The 23225-nt window shown below is 40.8% G+C and overlaps 2 protein-coding genes across 5 annotated transcripts in view; one reads left to right on the top strand and one right to left on the bottom strand.

Moving 5' to 3' along the window:
- Positions 1 to 16471, bottom strand: part of NDUFAF2 (NADH:ubiquinone oxidoreductase complex assembly factor 2) — a 64195-nt gene extending 47724 nt beyond the window's left edge. For both annotated transcript variants that reach the window (XM_038125861.1, XM_038125860.1), the window contains exon 1: positions 16234 to 16471. In XM_038125861.1, coding sequence (XP_037981789.1) covers positions 16234 to 16360 — 127 coding nt within the window. In that variant the 5' untranslated portion in view covers positions 16361 to 16471. The remainder of the gene's footprint in view (positions 1 to 16233) is intronic.
- Positions 16472 to 16553: 82 nt separating this feature from the next.
- Positions 16554 to 23225, top strand: part of ERCC8 (ERCC excision repair 8, CSA ubiquitin ligase complex subunit) — a 30471-nt gene continuing 23799 nt past the window's right edge. The window contains exons 1-4 of one of the 3 annotated variants that reach the window (XM_038125858.1): positions 16654 to 16694; positions 18250 to 18324; positions 18668 to 18763; positions 18914 to 19015. In XM_038125858.1, the coding sequence (XP_037981786.1) occupies positions 18296 to 18324; positions 18668 to 18763; positions 18914 to 19015 (227 nt within the window). In that variant the 5' untranslated portion in view covers positions 16654 to 16694; positions 18250 to 18295. The other 2 variants (XM_038125857.1, XM_038125859.1) reach the window with 2 other exon arrangements.

The raw sequence follows: 23225 nt of genomic DNA, 5'->3' as shown, positions 1-23225 counted from the left end.
GAGAATGATTTCCTTTATGTGCTCTATACCAGGATAAACAGCTACAGGAATTCAAGAACATTTGAGAAGGAACACAATCCCTTTCAGCTAAAATGAGGACAGAGTCTGCAAGTTGATGTATTTTAATCCCCAGTTCCTTTGTTTTGATTAACAGAGGTAATGTAACTTTGTACTGGCATTTCCATTACAACCCCTTTTAAAGAGTATCAGCCATTCTGTAAACATGTACTACAAACCAGATTACTGAATGCATTCAGTTTGCACAGTAAGTATATGGATGTTGGTAAGTAATCTGAAACCAAGTTTATGTCTAAACTTCTTGCTGTTTTAGACCTTTGAGGACAATTGAAATGAACTTTTTCAAGATGCAGAAGTCTTTGGAAACATTTCAAGGCAAAAAAAGCATTCGACATAGCAGTTTTTCCAGTACAACAGATTCTTAAATTTTAGCAAGGAATGGCTAATACACAGATGCTTGAAAGGCAGTTTCCATCTTCACGCATCACCTCATTCCTTTTTCTTATCCAAAAGAGTGGCAAGGTGGGAAACTCAAGAAAGTGCATCTCTACTTTCCTACAGTTCTTCATGGTAAAGTCCAGGAACAATAGCAGTAAGATCTTCATAGCAGTAGGCCCCCCCAGGTGAAAACTTAGATCATCTTTTAGATTGGAGAGCCAGCAGCATAGAATCTGAGAGATCTCCATTTTCCCTTGGGTAGAACAAGATGAGTGTTCGCCCCTACTCTGTTGCTCCCCCAGAACCACACTGGTTGTGATAAGGTGACTCCCTCTCACGGCCAACTAAATAATACTTTTACCCTAATCAATCCAGTGGTAAAATTCAATGCAGACTTTTTTTGCATCATGAGATAGTAAATCATATTAAAAGACCTGATGTCTTATGTACTTCAGTAACTCACAAATGTATTACTACAAGATAGTTTGATGACAACCCTTCATGCTAAAGGCGCAAGTTCAGAGATACAATCATAATCTGTAAAAAACACATAGTAAGAGACAGTGCAAAGCTGTCACTCAGAAGGCAGGTTAAGATGTGTAACTAGTTACTAATGTACTTTACTAGTGTACTAGTTACAAACTACTTACACATGTGTTGAAGCCCTCTTTCCTTTTTAGACACAACTGTAAATGGCTGCAAGGTGCTTGGGTGCCACATGCCTATTTCTTTACTTCAACAGTCTGCTCACCAGCTGCTTCAATATTATTAAAACAAATCTAATATATAACAACTAACTTGTGACTTATAAAACAAGCATATTTTTGCTGGTTTTCTGGTACATTGAAACTATTTTGGTAGGCTGGTATGGTTAGGCATTAACTTTGATTTGGATCAGCCAACTTTCTTCTACTGAAGGGAAGATGTGAACAATGAAAGGACATGGAAGAATCAGGCTTATGGACTGTACTGAACTGTCTTGTTGCACAGAAGCAAAAGAGCAGCAGAAATCAATTACCCCGATCAATTACTCCAGAAACTAATTAATTACACCTCTTTGAGAATACCTATAGTCTGTTTCAGAGGATAGGGTTGGTCACATTTGGAAATACCATGCCTGTTGCAAAAGCCTAAAATCTAACATGTCCTGCAGGAGACTGTGCCTTCCTAACCCCTCCCTGCTCTCAGAGGAAAGTCCTGGTGTGGAATGGATAAGGACCTCCTCAGAAGCATTACCTTACCATTGTACAGGATCTGCTCAGACCACACAGACCTTTTAGTAGACATTCCACTGGCAAAAAGTTTTTATAAAGCTTGTTAAAATACTCAATTTGATAATCTTCTCTTCTTGTGACAGAGTTAAATGGCTTCTTCCAGAACTGAAAAACAGTTTAATATACCTGCCAAAACCTTGTGATCATAGTGACAAATCACAGTAAGCTTCCTATTTCAGCAAATATTACTACTTCTTTCTCATACAAGGATTTGTTTTAATCTAAGACAAAACCAAAATCAGAAGCTCATCGATAATCAATAGAAACACTATGGAGCAAGCTGTATGTGTGTATGGAGGTATGTGTTCCACTGGCAGTCTTCTAGGTTCCTCTACCCAGAGTCACCAGTCTCCCACCCCATTTCAACTCAAAGGTTCCACCCTCTTTTTTTGTCCCACCTTCTTGACTCAGAGAACCATATGCTCAGCTTTTTCAGCTGAATTAAACTAGCTCAGCAACAGTTCTCGTGAATGCTTCTTTTGGCTTGGAGAAGATAAAGGATGAATGAGATCTCTCCCTTTCATTGACAACAAACTCATGTTAATCAACAGAGTCAACCTCATTTCACTTTCAGGTTCACAACAGACTCTGGCTCCAATTCTTTGGACTTTTTCTCACACTATTACATATCTGGGTCAGACACAAATCCAGAGCAGCCCGTTTCCCAGCTCTGGCTCAGAAATTGCTTACGCAGCATGTCTTTTCAATCCAAGATGATGAAAATGTCACAAAACCAGATGATTTCATAAACTACTTGTCATCTCCCACTTAATCATTTCAAGAACAACCTAGGAAGTTTTGTTACGTTACACTGAACCAATGTCAATGCTTATGGATACTGATTCCTGGATCAGGGAGAGACAATTCAAAATTTTTCCCTGAAATTAGAAAATATCCATATAAAAATATCAAGTGCATTTTAATAGCGTAGAAAAATGTCTCCATTTTGATCTGAAGAAACTCTTACAGAGTTACAGTTATTACACTGAGTAGTAAAAAAAAAAAAATCCCAAACAGATAATGATCACAATTTATTTCTAAAACTACTCTTTTGATTATTTTATAATCATTCCATAGGTTTAATTTAGATTTTTGTTTTGTATAAGACAACAGTGGCAAAGTTCCATTGCTATTACAAATGGGAACTAATAAAAACAATACCAGTATCTGCAAATCTCCACAGACTGGTAAAAATGTAGCCTTTGACTCTTCAGAATTACTAGAATTACCCAGATTAGTACTTCAACTAGCATTTCAAACTAGAGGAGCCACAGAAAGTAGACAACCAGGATTGTTCTCATTCCTGGATGCTTTTTAGCTCTTTACACAGCTTCTGCCATGAACCAGACCAAGTAACTCCTCTTGCTGAAAAAAAATCAGCACACTCGGTTAGACAGTCAAGAGACTTAGCACAAGGCTGCACAAACACTTGTAATGAGTATTAGAAAGCAGGCATGAGCAGCCAGAGGAAGGAACAGGACCACTGGTTTTTGTCAAAAATACTAGACTCTACTAACTCTCAGATCAGAGATTTACTTATCACACAAATAAATACGAATAATAATTTTACTATAGCCAAGTAGTTTTGCAGAAAATTGAACTATTAGAAGTTTAATTTTTGGCCATTTTAGAGTTCAGTCTTTCTATCATATTGCCTAGATCAAATATTCACAGTTTAAACACCAGAACACACTACATGCATTAAATTAGCCATTTAAATACAGAACTCTCTCAATACGTATTTTGCAAAAATGACAAAAAGTGCAATTCTGGAAGGTAAAACACATTCTGTCATTGACTTCAAAAGAATAAGTTTTGTCCCATTTATTATGGAAAACTATTCAAACTCTGCATTTTAAAAACCCTATGTAGTAAAAGAGAAAACATAAAGATGATTCTGACCATAATCAAGCCATCATATATATTAACAAACATTTTTAACTGACTATAAATAAGAAAAGATACATTACAACTGTTTATAAAAGTTTTCCTTATGAAAGTTGTGTCACTATATCTGAAATATTCATAGTTCCACAATTAGAGGTTGTTGGCACCATACCAAACTTTTTTAAATCTTTCTGGAGGACCAATCTGAAGTTTCAGTTGTTTCAATATTGTGATGACTACACTAACCAGCACTGAAGCTAACATACAGGGAAAAGCCACCACCTCTAAAGTACAAGTATATATGGATCTGATGGCTAAACATCAACTCTAGCCCTTTTCAGTCATATTTAAACAGGTTTTTTTCCTTTGCAGTCTCCTGGTACTCTTGCTCTGCCTGAACATTTCACAACTCTCATACAGCAGTGAGGCTCTAGTGCATGAAGGAGGCTTATCTGTTTTTTAGTTTCTTTCAACACAAAATGAAGGCTTGTTGATAGGAGAACAAGGAAAGCTGCTAGATACAAAAAAAAAATCAGGTTAACACTGAACTTGCTGTGCCTGGTTGGCCTTGAGCTTGTCGGAAAAAGTAGCAGCAAGCACTACTTGGAGTGAGAGTGAAGGACCATCAAGTAGACAATACCTAGTATCTTTAACTGCAAGGTCTTTGGTCTTTTAAAATTGCCAAAGGTTTTGGGGGTGTTATGTCCTCCCCAACCCCCTTAACTGTTTCTGTTAGTAACTGTTTTTCTTTACAAATTGAATCATTCCTGATGTCTGGTTATGGGAGCAAGTGTTTATTTAGTACCCTGTTATCTGGATGCATCTGCTCCAGATAACAGCCACCAGTCTGGAAAAAACAGATCTTGACATTCTGAGTGCCTGGGAACTTCATTTCCCCCTTCCTCAATTCCTAATCAGTAGGTCTGCTTTACAGGAGAAAGAGCAGAAGCAGCCAGCAGTCTCCTTCAAGTATCAATTTATTGTACTGAAAATTCTGAATTAAGACACGACTTCTAATTCCCCTCTTGCGCACTGTATATTCTGAGAAACAGTATCAATATTCAGCTGATTTAAGTTTAATTATGCAGCAGTAAATTTACTTACCAACCTCCATGACCAACATTTATATGAATCAGATATGAACTACACTCCTGGATGAATTCTTCCCCTGATTCAGGCAGAACCTTCATCCTGACTGCTATCAGTCTTTGGGTAGCACATTATAATCCAGTGAGCAAAACATGGTATCAGAGCTCAATTTGTTTATCTGAATTTCTTCATTATATTGTATATCTTCCTGTTACAACTGCTAAATTGGGATACTCTTGGCCATAATGAGTCACTGATATATACGGTTTGTGTGGCCAGGTTCTGTTAGTGGAGGGGATGCCTGCAGGGAGCGTCTCTTCCCTGAGCAGCTGTGAGAAGCTTCCCCATGTCTGACAGACACAAGGCCAGACAGCTCCAGCACAATCCCACCACTGGACAAGGCCAAGCCCATCAGCAACACTGCCGGCACCTCTGGTATAACACACTTTACAGAATTCACAGAATCACTAGGTTGGAAGAGACCTTCAAGATCATCAAGTCCAACCGATTCCCTAACACCTCAACTAAACCACTGCTCTGAGTGCCACATCCAGTCTTTTTTTAAACACATCCAGGGATGGTGACTCCACCACCTCCCCAGGCAGACCATTCCAGTATTTTATCACCCTTTCCGTAAAAAACTTTTTCCTAACATCCAACCTATATTTCCCTTGGTGCAGCCTAAGACTTTGTCCTCTGGTTCTGTCAGTTGCTGCCTGGAGATAGAGACCAACCCCCACTTGATTACAACCACCTTTCAGGAAGTTACAGAAAGTGATAAGGTGAAAGACTCACCCGTGAGTCTCCTTCTCTCCAGGCTAAACAACCCCAGCTCCCTCAACTGCTCCTCACAGGGCTTGTGTTCAAGCCCCTCACCAGCCTTGTGCTCTCCTCTGGATGTGCTCAAGCGTCTCAACGTCCTTTCCAAACTGAGGGACCCAGAACTGGACACAGCACTCAAGGTGCTGCCTCACCAGTGCAGAGTACAGGGGAAGGGTGACCTCCCTGCTCCTGCTGGCCACACTGTTCCTGACACAGGCCAGGATGCCACTGGCCTTCTTGGCCACCTGGGCACACTGCTGGCACGTGTTCAGCTGGCTGTCACTAGTACCCCAGGTCCCTTTCTGCCTGGGCACTGTCCAGCCACACCATCCCCAGCCTATAACGTTACAGGGGGTTATTGCGGCCAAAAGGCAGGACTCGACAACTGGACTTGTTAAACTTCATCCTATTGGACTCTGCCCATCCATCCATCCAACCATTCCAGGTCTCTCTGCAGAGCCCTCCTACCTTCCACAGATCGACACATGCTCCCAGCTCAGTGTCATCTGCAAATTTACTAATGAAAGACTCAATACCCTCATCCATGTCATCAGTAAAGATGTTGAACAGAACTGGCCCCAGCACAGACCCCTGAGGGACACCACTGGTGACTGGCTGCCAACTGGACGCAGCACCATTTGCTACCACCCTCTGGGCCTGGCCATCCAGCCAGCTCCTAACCCAGCACAGAGTGCTCCTGTCCAAGCCACGGGCTGCCAGCTTCTCCAGGAGTGTGCTGTGGGAGACAGTGTCAAATGCTTTGCTGAAGTCCAGGTACACAACATCCACAGTCTTTCCTGCATCCACCAGGCGGGTCACCTGGCCATAAAAGGAGACCAGGTTGGTCAAACATGACCTACCCCTCCTAAATCCATGCTGGCTGGGTCTATACCCTGGCCGTCCTGTAAGTGCTGTGTGATGACACTCAATATAAACTGTTCCATAACCTTACCTGGTACAATCTGGGTAACCGGCCTATAATTGCCAGGATCCTCCTTCCCACCCTTTTTATAAATGGGCATCCCACTGGCCAGCTTCCAGTCCCCTGGAACCTCACTAGTGAGCCAGGACTGTTGGTAAATGATGGAGAGCACCTATGCAAGCTCATCTGTCAGCCCCCTCCTCACCCTGGGTTGGATCCCATCTGGGCCCAAGGATTTATGAACATCCAAGTGGCTCAGCAGTTCTCTGACTGCCTCCTCTTGGATAACCGGGAGACCATTCTGCTCCTGGATACTATCGGTAAAACAGTTACTGCACAGATGAAATTGCAACCAGAGAAGAATGGGAATATGTGAGAGGTAAAACTCCAAAGTAAAGCGAAGAACGAGGGTAAGAAGGTGCTCCAGGTGTGAAAACAGAGATTTCCTTGTAGCCCAAACTTATTCGGATATGAGTATTTTAAGGGTCTTCTTGTGGTCATTTGGGAACATCCCATTCGTCAAAATTCACTTTTATGGTCTCAGATCTTCTGATGAATCTTCTTTCCTTGAGAGTATCTCAAATATGTGGTCAGGTCATGATGCACTTCTCTTATCATTCTTTACTCCAGCACCCTGTCTGTGTTCTCAAAACTAAGACATCAACTAGTACATATTAATCACTAGTATAAATTAACAGTGAAGCATTAGGTATCACAAGACTTGTAAGTCACAACAGGGAGTTAGCACAAGGCCACACTAACCTCTGGTATTTGCACTAAGCACTAACCACAAATATAGGGATCATTCACTACTGTGTGAGAGTTAAAAGAATTTTCCAACATCTTCCCCCACTACTGCACAGACTTCTACTTGAAGAAATATCACTTGTTCAGTAACATCTGTAGTGGATGTTCTGTTCAATGGACATCCTGCAGCATATTGCTATGTATCTTTCCATTTCATCTTTCTGTTTGTAGCTGTCTGCACTAACTTTTCTTCATCCTGGAGTTTGATATCCCTCTTACAGACACAAAATATCAATTAGTACATGTGCTTAATCATTCCAAAGCTAGTGACATTTTCAGTTCCTACAGCACAGACCAATGCCTGCAGAAGTCTGCCAGAATCCACCCTTTCTTTGACTTCTAAAAATTTCATACTGACTGCAATTCCTACTGATGGTGTCTCCAGTTCATCTAGTTGAAAGATGCTAGTCAAATCACTCCTTCACGAAGGATGAAATAACATCATTTTTGTACACAGATTGCTATAAATTTAGAATTTAAGATCTCACCTCCCTATTTCATCATTTCCACTCCCTCAACCTGTCACATTGATTTCTCGATGTTCTTCCCTTCTGTGCAACCCCTGTGCCCAGTGCCTGACTAGGAAACTGACTCTTCTCTTTCCTCAAAGCAAAGCAGTTCTTGTATCGGCAAACCTGATGCTAAAACTATAAAGCCCCTGGTGATAGAAACTTTGTTATTTTAAAAATTTATAAAGACCACAATAAATTTATTGCACAAAGCAGAAGCCAGACCTAATTTTTTACCACCTTCTCTATTCTTTAGGAGAACCTTAAAAGGTTACAGTGGCCCATAGACTAACATGCCAACATTACTCAGCTATTTTTAATCTCAACTGCAATCTTCCGTTAAGCTCTTTGTCATTTTATCTTTTTTTAAGTGACACCACTGGTGGGTAGCCCCACCAACTTCCATTTACATGCTTAATTTTATTTGCACTCTTATTTAACAGTAACAAACTATTCCTAAAAAAAGATACACCAAATTAGGTACCAGCAAAAAATGGACAATGCAAATTTTCACATCCGAATCACAAGTAACAAAGCATGAATACAGTATTTATAATCTTGTTCACCCAAATTCATGTAAATAATGTGCTGAAATTAATTATACAGACACGTATTAGAAAAAAAGTTCCCTGTACTGACTACTTGCACTCTCTTCTGTAAAATCTGCTCTTTCATTTCCCAAAGTGATTTCAAACCCTAAAACTTTAAATGTATGTTTTTATGCATATTAATGATGGATTTTTTTCCCTCTTTTAGAACCAGAAAAGTAAGTTGAATTCTCCTTATATTTCAGAATAATGAAACTAAAAGGCATGGAATTTAATCACAAATTAGGCATGATAATATACCAACAGTCCTGATTGATGTAATGATCCTGTTTGCAACACACTAAGCCCTATTACACTCAGCTCTACAGGTGTTGGCTGCTCAAATCACCATGATCAAAATATTGCTAAGATTTTTCTACCTATTGAAAACATCTATCTTTATAGCACTACACCACCTTTTTCTCTCTATACACCATAGAAGAGAGTTACTAATACATGGAAATTTTTTAATATTAACACATGGATTTTTTATTTTTTTTTTTTTACTATCTGATTTTTGGCAACCAAAGAAACCTAAAAAAATGATACCCACTCAAACCACTACCTCTTCATACACCTCTATTGAAAGAATCAAACCAGCTTTTCAAGCCAAATGCACAATAATTGACTTATGTACAGCATTAACTAATGTGCAGTATATGAATATTAATAGTAGCACACAGAATTCAAAAAGATCAGCATCTCAGTTCAATACCAATATACACACTGAAGATCAAGCCTGGCTGTAGCAATGGCCAGATAATATGCAAGTTATTACCTGTCCACATGACTACTTATTGCTATTCCTGGTTTTTCAAGTCACAGAGATTAATACCATGCCTCCTGCCAGTTTGCTCCTGGCAATTAAAAGAAAAATATATGGAACAGATTATCATGAGTGCTCTCAGGTGACACATCCAGGAAAATAAGGGAATCAAGTCCAGCTAGCATGAGTTTAGGAAAGGCAGGTCCAAGCTTGACCTGCTTGATCTCCTTTTATGACCAGATGAGCTGCTTAGTGGATGAGAGAAAGGCTGTGGATGTCACCTACTCAGTCTTCCGTAAAGCCTTCAACATGGTGTCTTATGGCAAGCTGGAAATGCTGCCACTGTCGCTTGGACAGATGAACTTATCTCCCTAAAAACTGTCTAGATAGCTGAGCCCAGGAAGTGGTGGTGAATGGAGTTTCATCCAGCTGGTGGCTGGTCACCAGTGGAGTTCCCCAGGGCTTAGTACTGCGGCCAGCCCTGTTCAATTTCCTTACTTATGATCTCAATGAGGGGATTGAATACACTGTCAGTGAGTTTGCAGATGACACCAAGATGGGTGGGAGCATTATCTCTTCAAGGGATCTGGGCAGGCTGGATCAGGGGCTGAGGCTGATGGTGTGAGGTTCAACAAGGCCCAGTGCCAGGCCCTGCCCTTGGGTCACAACAACCCCAGGCAGCTCCACAGCTGGGACAGATTGGCTGGAAGTGCCTCATGGAAAAGGACCTGGGAGTACTGGTGACAACATGAGCCAGGGTGTGCCCAGGTGGCCAAGAAGGGCAATGGCATCCTGGCCTGGATCAGCAATGGTGTGGCCAGCAGGAGCAGGGCAGGGATTGTCCCCCTGTGCTGGGCACTGGTGAGGCCACACCTCGAGTGCTGTGTCCAGCTCTGGGCCCTCACTGCAGGAAAGACACTGAGGAGCTGGAGAGAGTGCAGAGAAGGGCAATGGAGCTGGGGCAGGGTCTGGAGCACAGGTCCTGTGAGGAGCAGCTGAGGGAGCTGGGGGTGTTTGTCCTGGAGAAAAGGAGGCTCAGGGGAGACCTTATCGCTCTACGACTGCCTGACAGAAGGGTGTAGCGTGTAGCCAGTGTAGTGACATGCCAAGAGGAAATAGCCTCAAGTTGCACCAGGGGAAGTTCAGGGTGGACATCAGGAAGAATTTCTCCACAAAAAGGGCTGTTAAACATTGGAACAGCCTGCCCAGGGAAGAGGTGGTGTCACCATCCCTGAAATTCTTCACAAAACCACTGGACATGGCACTTCATACTACGGTTTAGTTGACATGGTGATGTTTGGTCATAGGTTATACTAAATGAACTTGGAAGTCTTTTTCGTATCTTTATGATTCTATATCACCGCAAACAAAGATGGGTTTTTCAAATATTAACACTTTTATAATCTGCAGTGAGCTCTTCAATGTGTAATTGCTTTGCTACATAATGTATAACCCAGATTGAAAAGGTATTTTGTCATTCCAGAACTATTGTCCTAGAAACTAGCAGTCTGCAGTGCAAGTTTTACTTCTTTACAAACATACATACACACAATTATTTTAGAACTATGGTTCCGTATTCTAAAATTTCTCCATAAAGGAAAAATAAAAGTGCCAGTAGTTGCTGTTCTGTTTTTGAAACAATGTCGCCACCACCCGGACAAACCTCTAACTGACAGGCATTGCTGTGGTGCGAGAGTCTGTACACGGGGAAAAAAAAACAAACTCTCACTTTCTCCACAGAATTATTTCCATAACCAAGATAATTAAATAGTCTCAAATTTAGTTTTCTATTCATGAATGAATATTCAAATTCTGTGTGTCATTAGTATTTTAACATTAGACATGTAAAACTAAAACATTTGCAAAGCTAACTTGAGAAACTACTTTTTATGTTCAATAATATGATGTAATCTGCAGTTCTCAATCAGCTTACAAATGCTTCATACGTCACAACTAGTTTCTGTCTCTTCCTCTTTCTTTCTGTCTCTTCCTGTTAGTGAGGAAGCTAACATTCAGACTCAGAAGAAAATCAGAGCTTTTATCTCTGAAAATATGCTTTGGAGATTTGTTGCTTCTTCCATTCCGTGCCATTCATCATAAAGCCTTACACGAAGTTTCAGTCTAGTCTTCAATAAAAAGCTGTGTTTTATAAAAGATTTTGAAAGAAAGTAGGAATTCTAATCTAAACTTCTGATGCACAGGAAGGCAACAAGCCACTACCTAAAACAGGAAACAAGAAACAACTAAAACTACAATGGAGACAGAATTCCTTTAGTCTCAACAGAACCTTAAGTCTTTCTAACCTTCATTAAAAAGTGTACATACTTCTACTGAACACTGGATTCAATCAGATATAGGACAATTTATACAGATATAATGCAACTGAATACTTGGTATTTTTCCTTCTATAGATTCTTATTTATTTATACATTTTTGGTTTGTTGGGAATTTACTGCACAAGATACAGGCTTATGCAAATGTGAGCAGGCATTTCACACGAAGAAACTGTTTCCCACAGAAGTCAGTGCTTGCATTCAATTATTAGCAACAAAATTTACCACTGAAACTTGGTAATGTCACATGTGTTTCTAAATAGTATTTGATAAGAGTACTGAGAAATTTTAGCTCATAGCATCAGAAGCTTAGGTCACATATGGCCCCTAATGCAGAGATTGTGCAAAACATAAAAACCTATGGAAAACAGAATGCTTCCTGCTTTTTCCAGCAATTCCTGGTAAGCTGACAGTCCAAATCAAATCAAACCTGAGTCTGCTGCTCCCATAAAGAGAACTTTAAAACTTAAGCCATGCTTTTAACACTGCTACATCATTTTTGAAATAAACTAACTTCTTGATGATAACCCACTGTTCTTATAAAAATTTGCATATGGTGGTAGTTTATAGTGCTCATTTTAACTCTTAATCATTACAATACATAAGAGTGCAAATGAATATATTGAAAATGTGTAAATATAACCTGCTCATTAATCAGCCTTCTGATGAAAAAATTATATACCAGATCTTGAGTATTTAGGACCCCTTATCTTCCTGTATTTTTAAACTAAAATAGTTATTAAGAGTCTTTATAAATTATTTTCAGGGAAAATGAAATCAGGTATTTCCAGCAAGACATATTTGGTTGTAATAAATGCATAAATTGTATGAGGAATTTGTTTTTCAATTAAAAATATATGAACACTCTAAGTACCACTCCATGTTCTACTGCATGTTCTACAATTACTCATGTACCAAAGCTATGGCAATGCCCTGGCAGTATGTTATATAATGTAAGAAAAATAAATTACTTACATTGATAAGTCTAGCCTGTTAAGTGAAATACTTGTCCAAGATACTGAAATGAGTCATCAATCACTACTACTCAGTCGTCTATTCCCATCTTTTATCACAACCAAATGAAGAGTCATCTCAGAATTAATAAGTTATGCTCGACGTTCCTCTCATGACAAGCTTGGTATAGTTGCATTTCACCACTGTCATCACTTTAGGATCATCTTGTAAAAACCCATCACTTACAGAATGTCATTAAATACAGAAGCATCTTTACATTCAAATAAGCCCATCTTACTATGTTGTTGAAGGTGAGACCTGGCTTTCAAGATGATAGGTTCTTCTTCATTTGAAAATAGAAGTTCTTGATAAACAGTAAACAGTATATGTTGTCTCAAGTTTCATGCTTTCAGGAAATTAACTACTCTAATGTTGAATTCTCCCATATTCCTGTTGACAGTATAGTTACTTTTTTAGGATCTTTTCCGTCTACATTGGCACTCATCTTTCTTAACTATTTTTATATTTCTAGCCATCACTTTCTTTACTGAATCTAATGACTTCTTACTCTTACAGTCTAGGGACTTTGAACACCCACTTTCTTTCAAGAGAAATAAGGCAACCAGACTGAAACAGCATTATTTTACATCCTTCTTCCCCTCCACTTCTGAAGGCCAATCCTTTCTATATTCACCCCAGAGAATTACAATACTCTTGCAAACTCACATATTTTTGCTATTACTCATTAGAACATTTTGAATGAAGGCAAAACACATGTTAAACCAGTACTTGCACATCAATGACACTTCTTTAATCTCCACAATTATTCCCTTCTTCCCAACAAAACCTATTCAAGTTGCTGGATCATCTAAGAACCTAATTACTCAGAGACAGGTAAAATCAGGAACTCGCGGTAACTCTCCTATGATGACAGAGGTAAAGGTCTCAGGTAAAGTTGCTACACCTTGAGTTTGACTTGGACATCCAAGACCTTAGGATATTCGTGAGACTACATCTACTGTAGCGACTTGAATCAAAGTAAGAGTAGTTTTGTTAATCCTGCGCTGCCTTTATTTACCACATTCTGACTTGGATTTCAAAGTAGTTTTTGAGTGCATAACTTGCCTTTTTTTTTAAGAAGAAATACTAATTTATAAAATATTTCAAAAAATAATGGCATATTAGGTGCTGTGGCAATGTGAAAGCCATACCTGCAGCATATACCTAAAAATTTTGTACCCCTTTGACATCTCCAAAGTCTATATTGCAGATATTCAGTCCTGGAAAACAGACTAAATTTAAGAAGCAAACTCTCTTTATCACAGATGATGGAGGTATAAGGAAACAATATCAACCACTTAGGAAACTCAACATCAACCACTTGTATACCTTGACCTGCTCCTCCTTCTGTTCCCTACTACAGACAAGGCCTCAGGTTCCAAAAGTGTTTTGGACCCTGAACTCAGTGTAGAAGAGCACAATTCACAATAGACAGAAGGAAAACATTAATTCTTTGCATCACAAGGTCCACTATTTCTGTTCTAAGCCCCTGCAAAAGACCAGGGCAGGCCAAAAGAAAAGTGTCAGACGGCTTTTGATTGAAGCAGAAGGTGGCACAGACACTACCTATACCATTTACTCTCACCTCCAGCTTAAGGTGGGATGTTGGTCTGAAACAAAGCCCAGCCTGTCCTGATAGACCTACCCAGTCTAAGTGAAGAGAGAGAAAGCAAGATCTGCCTGTTCTGCACACTCTGCAATATATTGGATCAAAATCCAGTATGGTACAAAGGGATCAAGCACGTCAGGCCTGGCACTGTGATAGACCTACTCAGTCCTCCCCAAATCCATAAGGCAGGCAGCAAAGCACGGTGCAGACACACTGCAGTGACCTTGCACTGAAACCTGCACACAACATCTCACTGGTCTCATCTACAACTCATTTTCTTTCTAGTGTTGCTCCAATCCTGCACTGGTCTCTATATGGTTAGGACACTGGGTGAGCTATGAATTATATATGCAGCAGATCTTCCTAATGTACTACGGATAATGCTGCCCAACACTTGAAAAGAGAGCATTACTTTCTCAGCACTTTTTAATTCCTAGTTTCTTTTAAAAACAAACTGTCAGAAATGTTCAGTGTACATTTTAATTTCTATAGACCTTCCTCAACCTCTACTACCTTTGCAATCCATATATTTAAACTTCTTCACAAAGTTATTAAAGCCCACAAATGCCAGGTATGACTCTGTTTGTACAGCACAGGATGCTGCTCAAAAATGTTGTGAGAGGCAGCTGGTTACCACTACCCACGACAGTGGCCGCAACCATCTGTAATCACTTCACTAGTGTCAGAATGGTTTTTCTCCTCAGCCACAAGCCTGAGGGAGAACTAGCATACTCTCCTGCTCTGGAATAGATGACACCTCTTACCTTTTCTATACTGGCACAACAAGGATGGCCATTCACAGAAGTAAAGGAATAAATTACAGTGGAAATGAGTCACCAGTGTGTGGGGAAGTGGAATCTCTTACACCCAAGTAACCCCAAATAACAAAGGTCAGGGAGCAGTATATCTTAAAACAATAATGAACATCCACAAGGAAGTCCATTTTGTAACAAAAGTGAATGACAGTCTGTCAACTGGAAATGGAGGAAGAAAATGGGTATCCAAATTAAGAGGTCACAGAAATGAAATTGGTAGCTGCACATTACTTTGATACATGCTGTACTAGAGAAAAAGCAACATTTTAACACTTTCATTAAAAACAAAAATCACATCAATTTCTTCTTCATTAGAAGGAATGCTTTTTTTTTCAGAGTTCTGTCATTCTCCTGATGCTGAGTAATTAAGGTTTTTTGAGATCAAGCTAAAGCACAGTGACAAATATACAGGAAAAAATCAGAATTTTCGTAAGTAGTATTTTCACAAAATCACAGCAGTAGTACTTCCCATATGAACTCTCCTCTACTTACATACAGAATAATGGTATCTGAACTCCTGGAACACGGGCAGAAACCTAGAAAAGTATTTTCTACAGGAGTGTGATAAATGTACATGTAATAATTAATTTCACAGAATTACATTACCAGGTAGGTTGGAAAAGACATCTGAGATCATCAAGTGCAACCTATAACCAAACATCACCATGTCAACTAAACCATAGTATGAAGTGCCATGTCCAGTGGTTTTGTGAAGAATTTCAGGGATGGTGACACCACCTCTTCCCTGGGCAGGCTGTTCCAATGTTTAACAGCCCTTTTTGTGGAGAAATTCTTCCTGATGTCCACCCTGAACTTCCCCTGGTGCAACTTGAGGCTATTTCCTCTTGGCATGTCACTACACTGGCTACACCCTTCTGTCAGGCAGTCGTAGAGCGATAAGGTCTCCCCGAGCCTCCTTTTCTCCAGGACAAACACCCCCAGCTCCCTCAGCTGCTCCTCACAGGACCTGTGCTCCAGACCCTGCCCCAGCTCCATTGCCCTTCTCTGCACTCTAGCTTTTAAAAGCTTATGCAGAAGCGCTCCGAATTACCAACAAGAGCAAATAATTGCTGCCTGCCTACCTACCCAATACAGGCTGCGCTCTAAAACCTTCCAGGGAGTGGCTTTACAGTTCTTCTGGCATTAGAGCACCAGAAACCCGCGCGTGTTTCCCGAAGCCCGGCACTTTCCTTCCCGCTACTGTTCAGCCGCTATAATTTTTTATCAGCCGCCGTCCAGCCGCCCTGCCGGCTGCGGAGAGCGGCGTGCGGGTGAGGGGGCACGCAGGGACGCAGTGCACGGCCTCCCGGGCCCGCCGCCGCCGCCGCCGCCCCGGTGCGTACCTGCGCGGCTCTCGTACTTGGGCACCCGATAGTACTTGTTGCCAAACTGGTCGGTGCCCACCAGCTCCTTGGCAGGCCCCACGAGCCGCAGCCGCAGAGCGCGGAGAGCCTGCCAGACACGGCTCATGCCGGGATCCCGACGGGAAGACCGCGGCACCGCCGACCGCGGACACGGGGACACGGAGCGCGCGCCGCGTCCCGGCCCCGCCGCCTCGCGCCAGCCCGTGCGCAGCGCCGCCCTGCGCGGCCCGAACCCACCAATAGGCGCCGGACGCGCCAGCAACGCGGCTGGCCATTGGCGCGGGCGGACCCGCCCCCAGCCAATCCCGGCTGCGCCCGCCACAAGATGGCGGCGCGGTGCAGAGCGGGCTGGGCGCTCCCGCCATGTTGGGGCTCATGGCCGCTCGGCAGGCCGGGCTGGACGACCCCGCGCGGCTGCGCCGGGCCGAGAGCACCCGGAGGTACCAGGGCCGGGGCGGGAGTCCCTGCGCGGGGAGGGCCCGGAGCGGCAGCTCCTGGCTCCGCCCTGCCGCGGAGCCTCGCTTGGCCCAGCCCGCACTGGGGCGGCCCGGCCCGGCCCGGGGCGGGGTGAGGGGCTGCGCTGCCGCAGCCCTCCGTGCGCAGGGGCCGGGGCGGGGGAGCTGCTGCAGGGGGTCAGCAGCCGTGGAGTTTGTGTACGGTGTGCTCAGCCCTTGGGGAGTGAGTGTGCGCAGCGCGGTGGGCTGTGCCTCACTCTCTGCACCTCGGAGTTACCGCCCGTGCTGTTGGCGGGGTTTCTCCCGGGGGTTCGAACTGCGTGCGACCGTGCTGCGCTTGCGAGCAAACAGGTGTTTGTGCCCTCATCTGCTCGTCCTTCCTTTTCCCGGACCCAGTCTTTTGGCAGGTTGACGAAGAATCCGATGCAGGGGGCTTCTTAGCAGTTTTTGTGGGAAGTGGTGGCAGCATAGACGGATTCGTTAATATTTCTGCTACAGGTTAAAATGTGATATTTTTTCAATACCAGAGAATCTACTTTGCAGATGTATTTCAAGATAAATCAAATAAAGCCTACCTTAGTTCAGTTGGTCACACAACTTCTGGATCTATGTTGGTGATTTAGGGCTTTATGACGCTGTGTCATTATAAAACAAATATTTAAAATTGAAATTAATTTTGGTAGCTCAGGAAGCTTTTTTCTGGATGCATTTTGACAATACAGTTATGTCCCTCTGCCCTCAGCCCTCATCTAGCATTCAGTGTTAAGAAAAGTAACACACTGGATGGACTTAACCTAACTTAGACAATTATCTGCATAGCATTTCCCTTCCTGAACTTTTTCATTTTGACTTAAAAAAAAAAAAAATCGATAGTCTTAAGTGGATTTTATTTATAGCTGCATTTTGAAGTCATATATTTTAACACATTTCCACAGGGGGGTTTCTTGCTTCCTGAAATTCCATCTGGAGCTCAAAGGTTTTAAATTTGGTATCTTGTGTATGTCAGAATTCTTTTTCTAGGTGAATTCTTGCATAATCATATTTCACATAGTTTAAGAGAGCTTAAATGATGTGCTGCTTTTATAGCATGTCTACAGACATGATGATGGGGGCTGGCCTGTAGCAGCCTAAGGTTCTCACATGCGGATTTTTTGCCCCTTGAGCTGAAGCTGAGTAGGGACACTCTGCCTCACAGCTTTTCAGTTACCTACTTAGTTACCTTACTAGTTATGTTTTTCTTGTGGTGGTGTTTTGCTTTGTACTGAATCGTGCCGTAAGAGGCTCTGATCATGTTGCAAGGCTAAATTTTATACCAGGTAGTATGATTTAATGAAGCAGAATATGTCTTTTTTGACTATACAATATTAACATATTCAAAAATACATGTTAAGAATTACAGGTCAGAAAATGTTGTCGTGGAAGCGTCATCATTTGGGGTCGCCTAGTTTTTGTTTAGTATTGCAAAAAATGTAGCATACAAACTTTGCTTCATTAAAGGAAATACTGTAAACTTGGTAAACTAATTTGCTTTGTCCACTAGGTGTCCGTAGTTCCAAGCAGGATGAAGCCTGAAAGGCTGCTACACGATGAAGCTTCAAAGTAGCCAATATTTGTGGTGATTACAAGCTTGTAAATGCTTCTTTTTCTTAGTGTTTTCATATTACATTCCAGGTTTTGTTTAATAAGTTAACCCAAAATGCAATTTGCTTTTTCTATGAGCCCGTTTTATGTATTTATTTCTCTCTTACCTTCCAAACAACAAAGTATATATTTTTTGCCAACTTCACAAGACTTATTTCTATCTCTGTATTGTGTAGTTTTGCAAAAAAATGGCAAGGATAAATTAAATGCATTGAAGGAGCATGAAACTAGGTTTCAGCTGTTCAGAACTGCATAATATCATTTAATGATTCTATTCTTGTTTTTCATCTCTCTTTCTTCCTTTTTTTTGTGGGTAGGGTTTTAAGTTTGGAATTAAATAAAGATAGAGATGTGGAAAGAATACATGGAAGCAGTATTAACACCCTTGATATTGAGCCTGTTGAGGGAAGATAGTAAGTATATACTTTGGTTGGTACAAATGTACATAAGTAATTCACTGTGTTTTGGTACTATGGATTTGTTGTCTTGTTGAACATGCTCATTATATTGAGCATATTGAGATTATGAGTGTTTTAACTTCTGTGCTTCATTAATACTTTCAGCATGTTATCTGGTGGATCGGATGGTGTTATTGTACTTTATGATCTTGAAAACTTGAGCAGGAAACCAAGTTACACATGTAAAGCACTTTTTTCAGTTGGAAGGTAAGTACTCTGAAAGTCTTTTAAAACTACATGATATAGCTCTTGTGTGACTAGAATTCCACTTGTAAATTAATGTCTGTTCTTATTTTTAGGATAAAAAGACTGTAGAAAATACTGCCAGAAATCTTTGAAGGCTAGTAGCAGGAGCTAATTGTTTTATTCTTCATTTGTCTACTCTAATAGTTACTATATATGTACAGTGACTCTGGTATTGTTTGAGCAAATCTATAGCAATTTCAAAAGTTAAAATGAAGGATATCGATTGTACTCACATGGAAACTAAAGTTAGACAGTCTTACGTTGCTGTAGACACCACAAAAAGAAGGCAGACCTCATTCTAACCTCATATTTTAACACTAGAAAAAGAAGATGGGGGAAAAAAAAGAAACCCAGACCTTCCTCTAACTCATAATTTCTGAACTGTGAGTTTTCTTAATGTTTCATTTTGAAATTTGATGCCTCTATGCCAGTAACTGAGAAAGAAGTTTTGGTTCTGCTGTAGAAATATTCCCTGTAGTCCCCAAATATATATCATGCATATATTTGAGTAAATGCACTTTTAAACAGGATTACTGTGCAATTATTTGCGTAGTCCTTTTCATCTGTTTGGAAAAAAAATCTAACACCTATTTGCAGTTGTTTGTTTTATTTTCTCTGTCTCTCTCTTTCCAGCTTTACTAATGGCTATTTTTAGTTCATCAGGTGTTCAGCAGGTACAGAACTGATTTGTACAAAACTTCGTAAGAACATGTTTGAGTGAAGCCAAGTGAGCTACTGAAGAAATGGGATGTATTTTTTAAAGAGCAGGGTACTACCATGCTGTGTGCAATCTTTTTAAAGAGTCTAAGCCTTTACTGATTTGTTAGGCTGTCCCTGCAGGCAGTACAAATTTTTCCATTATAGACATTAAGTCTCATGGCAAAAGCTGTTTTTTCCTTTATTTGGATAAAGGCTTGTCTAGTGGGTTAGAACTTCACCTAAGACTCACACTAAGAGATACCCTATTTCATAATAGATTAGTAGCTGCATTTTCCCCTTATTTTTCCCCAGTCTGTTATTTGAGGTCCAAGAGTCAGAGGCTTCATGAGTCAGCTATACAAGAACAGAACAGATTTGTAACAATAAAAGGCCTTAACAATATCTTGAATCATAGGAAAGAAAAAGGCTAACAGAACATAGCTAATAGAACAAGTGTTGATGGCTGGGCTTCTTGCACAAAATTATTTTAAATTGTAGTTAAGAACATATGATGACTCTACATCTCTAAATCTCAAAACTGAGATGAATTCTGAAACAGAAGCATTAAACTGAAGAAATTCATGCTAAGGAGGCCGAATTTAAAAGCTATCAAATCTCTGTTAAAATCAGGCTATCATTTACTTCAGTTAGAGTACTCCATCCTTGAAGATTCTGTTTAGGAGTATGGTTAGTTGGTTATCTGTTTCTTGAGTAGGTGTTAATTTGCATAGCTGTGTCTTTTATTTCTTACCACTCAAGGCATGAATTTTGTTAGTAGAATTGGATTTTGTGTGGCACTGCTCTAAATGACAGGCTTATGATTATTATTGTTTAAATACTCTTAGTAGATTTCTTTCCTTAGTTATTTATTTGTAGTATTCATGAAGCTTCCTAGTATGTTTTAAATACTTGCTAACAATTAGCTACAGTTATATATATATATATATATATATATATATATATATATATCTTCAGATATTTGGAATATTATTCAGAGTTCCTGACTTAATAAATGAATTTATATTTCCTCTGACTGTCTAGCTCCTATCTTTGAAGGATATAGTGCTGACATCTTGTGAAAGTTTGCCTGTCGTCCAAGATTGCAGGGCAGAACACAGGTCTGGTCTCAAAGTTGCTTAAAAATATCCTGCTAAAGGCCCTATAAAACTGTTTCTTAATACACCCCTGAACTGGGCTTGCTGATGATCCAGTAGTATAGAATAATGAAAGAGATAATTCCTGGTGGTAGGCTGTGATTTACCCCATGTTTCAAGTCTGGAATATAAGGCTAGTATTGCAAATACGAAAATAAAACTTTTCCTGTTTTCCTGGGAGACAGCACAAAGAGCTTTACGTGGTTTCGTTTGATTCCTGTGGACCTGTGACAAAAACTGGCGTTTGAGAATAAACAAACAGTACCTGTTTCTAGATAATATGCAGATATCTTTAAGGCAGTCTCTATTACTTGAAGCATGTCTAAGAAAAATGAATGACAGTGAGCTATTATCCATAGAATTATTTGTATTTGTTTTTGGTAGAAAAGGCTGGGATATTTTAAGTAATGGAAGAAAATACTTCATATGGAGTGAACTGGGAATCATGTACATCCTGAGACTTGAAACTAGGCTGAATGGTATGTAGCCACTACTAAGCTTAGCCAGATCAAAGGTGGTTCCTTGCAGAGCTACTCAAGAGTTTGTTAGTTCATTCCTCAGCCCAGTGGATTATGGGAGAATTGATTGTTCTTGTGCAGAGTTGATTACAGTCCAGTGTTGTACACTTATAGTTACTGTACCCAGATAATTAGTGCTATGAGTTTAGATTTTTCTGCACAGTGCACAGAAATGCCTCTCCAGGAGTAAGCTCACTCTGAGTCAAGCTTGATTTCCTGGCTCTGCAGGTACTGAAGATTTTTAGCTTGCCATGGTTTAACTCCAGCCAGCAGCCAAGTTCCTCAGAGGTGCTTGCTCACTCCCCTACCAGTGGGATCAGGGAGAGAATTGGAAGGGTAAAATGTAGAAATCTCCTGGGTTGAGATAGTTTTATAGAGAAGGCAAAAGCTGCAACACAAGCAGACCAAGGAATTAATTCACTTCTTCAGCCATCTGCAGGAAAGCAGAGCCCCATCACACATAATGGTTACTCGGGAAGACAAATGCCATAATTCCAAACATGTCTCCTCCTCTTTCCTTGTTGTCCCTAGCTTTATATATTGAGCTTTGTCACATGGTCTAGAATATGCCTTTGGTCAGCTGGGATCACCGGTCCTGGCTCCTCCCAGCCTGCCAGGTACTCCTAGTCACCTCACCAGCATGTCAGTATGAAAAGCAGAAAAGGCCTTGGCTCTCTGTAAGCCCTGCTTTGCAATAACAATAGCATCCCTGTTACTACCACAAATCCAAAATGTATCCCATGCTAGCCACTGTGAAAGAAATTGATTCTACCCCAGCCAAAACCAGCACACCTCCTTAAAGAATAGGGACATAAAGTTTGTTGACTTTTAGCACTGTGCCAGAGTAAGAGGCCATTCTAGGATATATGTCGAAGGTGGAGAAGCAATGCAGAAGTCATTAAACTCAGTTCAAAAGTTGCTCAATATCTCTTGCTTACTATTGTCAGTGCTGGCTTCAGGCTAACTCTCCTTAAAGGTGTCTTTTGTGCTTTGTAGCAACCCAAGTGAGCAGAAAGCTTTATTAGCTCAGATGAAATCAGAACTATAAGATGTCATGTGAAAAGGGAAGATTTCCTCAACCCCTAGTGTTAGGTTAGTCTGTCAGTGCCATGGGAAAGCTGAGACCTTTATGTCCAGCCCTTCAGCACCCTCTTACAGGGACCCTTCACTGAATAGTCCTGCCGGATCAGAGGGTGGTTCAACTGACTTGTTCAGGGACACACACCAACAGCATAAGAGAGACCCCCTCAGTGGGGTTTCCCACTTTATCCAATTACATTACCTACTGCCAGTGAGTGGTAGTGTCCATGAAGGACTCACTCTAACTATGGAATAACATTCTTTATTAAAAAAAGAAAACAATGATATGTTAAGGTTTGAGGCCTGCCAGTGATTGTTTCTGATTGCAAAAACATGTTCAAACCAATATACAGACAAGATTTAATCCCTTATAAGATGCACATAGAGTAAGGTTCTTACTAACTTCTCTGGGCAAGAAGACAGGTCACCTTGTTGGCTGATCCTAGAAGTTACGATGGAATCTTCCCAAACTTCACAATTTTTGACTTACTTTTCTACTATTCCATTATGTTTAGTTGGAGCTTGAGGTATTGTACCTTTGTGACTACATGGTGTAAAATTCTCTCCCTTTGCTCTTAAAGCTGGAGTCAGTAAAATGCAGAGCACATGCTTAATGAGGGGTGACCTTATCCTGGAGGTGGATAACTTGAGGTTAGCTCCATTGATTAGATCACGGTGCTAGTAATGCCAGGGTTGGGGGTTTGGTTCCTATATGGGCCG

Source organism: Motacilla alba, chromosome Z (genome assembly GCF_015832195.1).
Source record: "Motacilla alba alba isolate MOTALB_02 chromosome Z, Motacilla_alba_V1.0_pri, whole genome shotgun sequence".
Lineage (NCBI taxonomy): Eukaryota > Metazoa > Chordata > Aves > Passeriformes > Motacillidae > Motacilla > Motacilla alba.
The sequence above is the reverse complement of the archived record's forward strand: the minus strand, read 5'-3'. Positions and strand labels throughout refer to the sequence as shown.